The sequence below is a fragment of the Coenobita brevimanus genome, chromosome 26 (assembly GCF_032717465.1).
Source record: "Coenobita brevimanus isolate Jiangsu-jjx chromosome 26, ASM3271746v2, whole genome shotgun sequence".
Lineage (NCBI taxonomy): Eukaryota > Metazoa > Arthropoda > Malacostraca > Decapoda > Coenobitidae > Coenobita > Coenobita brevimanus.
The window spans coordinates 10014837-10022417 of NC_136979.1; the positions used below are offsets into that span (position 1 = coordinate 10014837).

The 7581-nt window shown below is 42.4% G+C and overlaps 1 protein-coding gene across 1 annotated transcript in view; it reads left to right on the top strand.

Annotated features, from left to right (window-relative positions):
- The window catches only part of ATPsyndelta (ATP synthase, delta subunit), a 64750-nt gene extending 57629 nt beyond the window's left edge, over positions 1-7121 (top strand). The window contains exon 4 of the mRNA XM_080268164.1: positions 6617-7121. Within this exon, the coding sequence (XP_080124290.1) occupies positions 6617-6795 (179 nt within the window). The 3' untranslated portion in view covers positions 6796-7121. The remainder of the gene's footprint in view (positions 1-6616) is intronic.
- Positions 7122-7581: the final 460 nt, after the last annotated feature.

Genomic DNA, 7581 nt, shown 5'->3' on the forward strand with positions numbered 1-7581 from the left:
ACTTGGGGGTAAACATCACCTTCCTCTCCACTTTGCGTTTGCTTCTCAACGAGAAGTCAGCCGTGTACTGCATGAGTTTGTTTCGGGATCTCTTAATATCGAACAAAGTAGACCGGGCCAGGTTAAACTCGCGGAGAATGCGGGAAGAAGACCACCCCTCATCTACTTTCTCCAATATCTCCCGTTTCTTCTCCAGAGTCAACACCACTCTCTTCCTTTTCTCAGGTGGCGGGGCCATCATCACACACACTAAGAGGAGGCCCGAGAGCAGCAGGAGTGCCTGCAGCAGGTAAGGCACCACCACAAAAGCAATCACGTGGGCAGCCATAACGACAAGTGTGCACTCGCGGCGAGAGAGAGGCGAAAAATGGGGAGGATGCAGCAGCGCTCTATCGGACATCGGAGGAATGACGCAGCACAACAATGCTCTCCAGCGCCGCGCATTGCAAGTTCAAATTACAGGCAGGAAAAATTCGTTTTTTTTTTTTTTTTTGGAGGGGAGGGGTTTCGGACCATTTTGGGAATATTGGATCCCGGGACGATTATGTCCGGTTAGTGGGGATGTTCGGATATTGGGCATCCGGATATTAGAGTGATTACTGTATGCATTCCATCTGGTCCTTACTTCATCCCCATGGGTTGATGTAACATCCAAAGATGTTATCCATTCAAGTAGGGATTGTAAAATGCCTGGTCTTGTAGTTGGGATCTGGTTTATGGGATGTTCATTACAAATAATGTTGCCTCCGCCATCACTCCCCTCGGAGGCCTCTCGCATAGCAACCCTTGCCATAAATCTTGTCCACCTCCCCTCACCTCAGGAGGCATCCCATACACAGACCTCTATCCTGAGCAGTATGACTGAAAGGAATTTCATCTACTTTAACCTTACTTTTACACCAATGCAAAGTATATAACACCATAAACAACACCCCCTTACCCCCCCCCAAAATCCTTACCCCCCCCCAAATCCTTGGTGTAACATACAATACATCGATGTCATTTAAACAACACATCACAAACATTAAAAACAAAATTACACCAAGACTCAATGCTTTGAGGTCATTTGCCCATACATCATTCGGACACAACAAAGAAACCACCACCACAGTATACAAACATATGTTCAGTGATGAATTATGCAAGCCCTGCCTGGGCTTCTAACCTCACCAAAACACACTACAACACTCTACAGACCATACAGAACAAGGCCCTAAAAATAATCACAGGCTGCACAGCTACTACACCCACAGACCACCTGCATCAAGAAACCAAAGTCCTCGAAGTCAAGGATCACCTAGACATGAGAGGCACCCAGTTTCTTGCTGCAGCCTCCACAAACCCACAACATCCACTACAGTACATGGCAGCACATCCACCCACACCAAGGAACATCAAAACAACACTCAGCACATGATACCATACACAAATACTGTCATCTCTCCCCCCCTCGCCCACCTCAGACCAGCTTCCAGAAGCATATCCACACTCAGGTCACTCGCCGCTCCATTCAGTCGCTTAAAGACAACACACAGCTGAATGCACGGCCTCCTGACATCCACCCTTCTGAATCCTATCTTCCTCTTGAGGACAGGGTCCACCTGGCCAGGCTGAGATGTGGGCACCATCCAGCCCTCTTAACCCTTTAACCGCGGGCTTGTTTTGCTTTTTCCTGCGGCTTCCGCGGGCATATTCGCGCTCCGATAGACTGTCTAAAAATATTTGCCAAAAATCAGTTATTAGTCCTAGATTATTAAAATCATATACGCTTATGGCACATGCCTTCAGTTTTCTCCTGGGGTGTTTGTTGAGCTTTCGTCGAGTACTGTAGGACTTGTGGAGACCTCTGAAGTTGGGTAACAAAGTCTCCACTTTACACTTCCCGACAACCTGTAATATGATTACCACAGTCTGATATTATCACTAGAAACACTATTCTATGATTCTCAAATAGTTTGGAATCCATACTCCAAAAAAAAAAAAAAACGTGTAAGCAATGAAAATTACGAGGGCGTATGACCTTTCCACTTGCGCTAGTTCGCCGCAAGTGTTCTGTCATTTATTATTCATAAAAACTCTCACAGTTTATATTTCTATTACTATATAACACCTATATATATCTACAGTCTTTATCCACAAGTTTCCTTCAGTAATTGTAGTTTATTGTCACTGTAGGCATTCAATTTCTTTCAGTAAAATACGTAGCATTCACTTTCTCGTCCTGTATACTAGCATTGAGAGTGAATGTCACTTTCACCTTCACTTTCATAACTCATAGTATTCATACATGCTAGAGTGAAACTCACTTTCATTACTTCTAGGGTATATACTCGTATTCTTATAATACTACTCATTTACATTTCTATTTACGTTCTCTATTTTATTTACATTACAGGGTATTTACATTTCTGTTTTATTTACACTGTGTTATGCACTGTCACTTGAAGTAACTTATAAAACTATTTGCCACTGTTCACGGATATTTACATTCATTGCTTTCACTTGCTGTTTACACGTTATTTACACATTAAAACAAATAACTCAAAGTCAAATGGCCACCCCTTACGGGATTATGGTGTCTGGCAATTGATCGTAGTCACTATCAATTGTCGGCCCTTTACCTCTTTCCACACGAGGTTTAGTAGGGGGTAAAGGTCACAGGGCCCTTTGCATGGGGCTAAAAAGTGGCGGAAGTTAGCAGGAGTGAATCAGACATACCTTCACTTTGAGAGACGACAGTGAACTGATAGTGGTGGCCTCCTGCCGCCTGGCTAGGGTGAGTGCAATACTACCAACTTTAGCCTTGTGAGACCTGCTAATATATAGCAGTGAAATGATTGATACGAAACCAAGACAATACATAATAAATTAGGTAGTTCCAGGTGAATGTAAATATCACTTAGGCTTCTCCCTTCCCTCCTTATATGTATATTTATTACGAAAATAGATTATACGGCATATTTCAAGGGGAAATAAACAGCGAAAATTAGCGAACGAGTGCACGTGAGGTGTTGTCAGGTGATAATTAGTCAATTCCAGGTGTATGGCACTATCACTTACCTTATTTCTTTTTTGTATATATATTTGGTATAAAAATAGGGCATAGGGCTTATTTCAATGGATGAAATCAGTGGAAAATTCCAGGGAAGATTTACTTAGCGTAGAATACAGTGTGGTGGCCTGCAATAATGAGGTAGTTCTAGGTGAATGTAAATATCGCTTAGGCTTCTCCCTTCCTTTCTTATATATATTTTTATTACGAAAATAGATTATACAGCATATTTCAAGGGGAAATAAACAGCGAAAATTAGCGAATGAGTACACGTGAGGTGTTGTCAGGTGATAATTAGCCAGTTCTAGGTGTATGGCACTCTCACCTTATTTCTTTCTTGTATATATTGTTTGGTATAAGAATAGGGCATAGGGCTTACTTCAATGGAAGAAATCAGTGAAAAATTCCAGGGAAGATTTACTTTGCGTAGCACGGCCGGGCAGGCGAGAGGATAGGGTAATGGAGGGGGGGGTAGGGAGGGGAGTCAAGAACGGGGAGAAATGGCTAAATTGTCAACAACAGATGAGATTAGGAGTGCTGACTAGTGTTGGACATTGGTAGTACTGATAGATGATACAAGCCCCCACTTGGAAGCCCGTGTGAATTCAAAATAACACAGAATCACAAAAGTGACCCCCCCTCGGTATGATCCCTTGCTCCCAAACGTCACGAAAGTGACGCCCCGCAGTTAAGGGGTTAAGCTACCAGAAGAGGCTGGATGACTCTGTTGCTGATGCCTGTCCAGGATGCAACACAGCACCCCATACGGAAGACTGCATTGCACACAATCACCTGCACCAGCAACACAACATACACTCTTTGAGAGCACTGTGGGAAAGCCCAGTCTCAGCCATGGCCTTCTTAAGGGACTCGGGGCTGTTCGGCCAGACTGCATCAACCGGACATGGGTTCAAATCCCCGCAGGGGCAGGGAACAGTTTAAGGATCTGAATTTCATTAAATCATACTTTACTGATCTACCAGAAGACCTGCCAATATGTCGTAAAAATACCCCCGCTGATACCAATACACCAGTCCTGTATGAGACAACCCTAGCATGTATTCAAAGTTTTAGCGCCAAAGTGGTGACATGCAGAGATGTATGGTATGCAGGAGGACTACTGGGCCTTGAGAGCAGGCTGTGAAACCTATGCCCAGAGTCGGTCACATAAAAAACAAAAAAAAAAAGAATGTAGGCTAGCAGATTAATCAAAGAGAGACAGTCCACCATCTCCATCCTCTGTATCTTCATGTGAAAAATCCATTTGGTAATGGATCATGCTGATTTATTACCAAGCTAATTTTTCATTACGAAATTATGAAAAATACCAAATGGCAACGCTGGTGACAATTGTGCCAATGATTAACGAATGTAGATCAGATCAGATATTCATTCTCAGATCTTTAGTGGAAAAGTTTCTAGAGAAGGGAAAGAAGTTGTATGCGGCTTTCATGGATTTGGAGAAAGCATATGACAGGGTGGATAGACTAGGATTGTGGAAAGTGTTAAGAATATATGGAGTAGATGGGAAATTGTTGAATGCTGTGAAGAGTATGTACAATGGTGCAAAGGCTGCAGTGCGTGTGGATGGTGAACTAAGTGAATTTTTCTCTTTGAAAGTTGGGTTGAAACAGGGATGTGTCATGTCTCCATGGTTGTTCAATCTGTACATGGATGGGGTAATAAAAGAGGTACAAGGTAGGGTAGTGGATGTTGGAGTGGCCCTGGTGAGAGAGGATAGTGTTTGGAAACTCCCTGTGCTGTTGTTTGCAGATGATACTGTGTTGTTGAGTGAAGACGAAGGGGAGCTGCAAGGCTTGGTGGATGAGTTTGGGAGAGTGTGTAAGAAACGGAATCTAAAGGTGAATGTAGTGAAGAGTAAAGTGATGGTCTTTGAGAGAGGTGAAGTCAGTGAATGTACAGCGAGGTTCGATGGTGAGGAATTGGAAAATGTGAGTACGTTTAAGTACTTGGGTAGTGTGATGAGTAAGGATGGAGGTTTGGAGGGTGAAGTGCTTGAAAGGGTACAGCAGGGAAGAAAGGTTGCTGGTTCTTTGAAAGCAGTGATAAGAAACAGGGAAGTGAGCATGGAAGTGAAAAAGTTACTACATGACAGTATTGTGATACCAACTCTAACGTACGGAAGTGAAGCTTGGACGTTGTTGGAAGGACACAAGTCAAGAGTGAGAGCAGTGAAAATGAGTTATTTAAGAGGAGCCTGTGGAGTCACATAGAGAGACAGGCTGACGAATGAGGATATAAAGGAGCGTTGTGGTGTTGATGTGGATGTGATAGGAAGCGTTATGAGGAACACACTGAGGTGGTTTGGCCATGTGGAGAGGATGGAGGGTGAAAGACTGACGAAGAGAGTGTATGTGAGTGAGGTGGAGGGGGAAAGAGGGAGGGGGAGGCCGAGGATGAGATGGAGGGATGGGGTGGAGAGGTATATGAGAGAGGGGGGTGTGAGTTGGGAGCAGGGGAGTGAAATGGCGGGGGACAGGGCGACTTGGAGGCGATTTGTTTGTGGCCACCCCAAACGGGACTGAGGCGTCTGGCAATAGATAGATAGAGATAGATTAACGAATGTTTTTAATGCCCAATACTGTTTTGCTCCAGTTTTACAGAATGCACATTTTAGTTTGCACTAACTTAGGTAGGTTATTAATCATTAGGGGATCTTGGGGGCAAAGCCCCGTAGTTAGGTTTCAGCACTTCCAGTTAGGCTTCCACTACTATTTATGGTCTTAAATTGAATACATTTGAGTTTGTTTGGTGTGGTGATGTCATGTCCAATTGCCGGGATTATCTATAAACACGTTATTAAAGGCATTCCAGTGTCCTTCATTAATATCACTGAGTAGGTATCCTGTATTTGCTCGTTCTCCAATATTTTTTCAATAAAAAATCAAATGTCAATCATCTGAGATGTATGTAGTACTAAAATAATTTTCCTTGAGAATGTAGGTCTATAAGAAAACACCTGAAATCCGTGTCACTTTCATTCATATATACTGGTATTTTTTTCCATCTTTATTAAATGTTTTTTGAGCAACAAAGGTGGTCAGGAACCTAACCCCCCAATTTCTTGACAATCTTATGGGAAAAATCGGTTCGTTATTTGACCAATTCGTTATTAAAACTTTTTATAGGATGCATTCCTGTCCAATAGTGGGGGTTAGGTATACTGTACACTGATAAACATGTCTTTTGTTTACCTTATTGTGGTGAACATAGCTGAAGTGGTCAGGCAGTTCGGACTGCTTCTGGCTTTATCAGACTTTTTCGATGTATAAGAATTTAGTCCAGTAGCTCCTCCATTCCGATAAAAGTGAATTCCGTTCTGTTGAAGTCTGTTATACTAGGTTTAACTGTACCCTTTTTTTTTGGGGGGGGGGGGACTCATAAAATATATAAATTTGACTGTGATTTGTACTGGATACACATTTGTATTGTATGCCTTTCCCTGCTATTTAAATATTAACAGAGGAGGCTGCAGGGGCAGATGAACTCAGAAATATTATTTTGAATGTCTATTGAAATGGATATTGTTTGTGTATCCCACAGTTCAAATCTTAGCAGAGGAGGCTGCAGGGGTGGAGGAACTAGATTTGGGAGCAGCTAGAGAGGTCCTGTCCAAGGCTCAGTCAGCTGCCAGCTCAGCACCATCAGAAGAAGCTAAGGCAGAGGCTCTCATTGCTGTTGAAGTGGCTGAGGAATTAGTGAAGGCTGCCGAGTCAGGTTAAGAAAATGGCAACCAGATGACTACATCTTAATGTTCACTTTGTAAAGCAAATGCATGGAAAAGTATCTAGATATTAAAAATAATAATAATAATGTCGCATAGAATATCCTTCATTACCTTGTGTGTGGTTGTTTTTAGTGAAAATTGCCTATACTGTAGAACATTTTCAGTTTTGATTAACTACACCATTGTCAATATATAAATCTTACTAGTACTGGATTAACTTGGGAGGGTCTTTGCAGTAACTGTGTTGTCTATATATTGTTTTTCTGGATATGTAAATTATTTGTAAATAAGTACAGTACTTTAAATTCTTAGTATAATTCTTGAGTGTTCTTTCTTATCCATCCTTCACACTAGAGGTTTGTCTGTTTTGAGGAACATGGCATCAGCAAGATAGTTCCTTCATTCTTAACCTCAGTGCATCATGCATGTGTGGGTGAGCCTTGTTCATCTAGTGACGGCTGTACACCCACTAACAGGACAACTTCCACAGGTCAATGTTTTACGATTCAGGCTTCCCACCACGATGGACAAGCCACTAATTTATATTTGGGCTGTTTTTAAACTAATTTGTGGAAATACTGACACTAATTTGATATAAGAGAGGGAAAAGAAATTAAATATTTATATCTATCTATCTATCTATCTTGCCAGATGCTTTAATCCCTTATACGGGGTGGCCACAAACAAATCACCTCCATGTCACCCTGTACCCCGCCATTTCACTGCCCTGCTCCCAATTCACACCCCCCTCTCCCATATACCTCTCCACTCCATTCCTCCA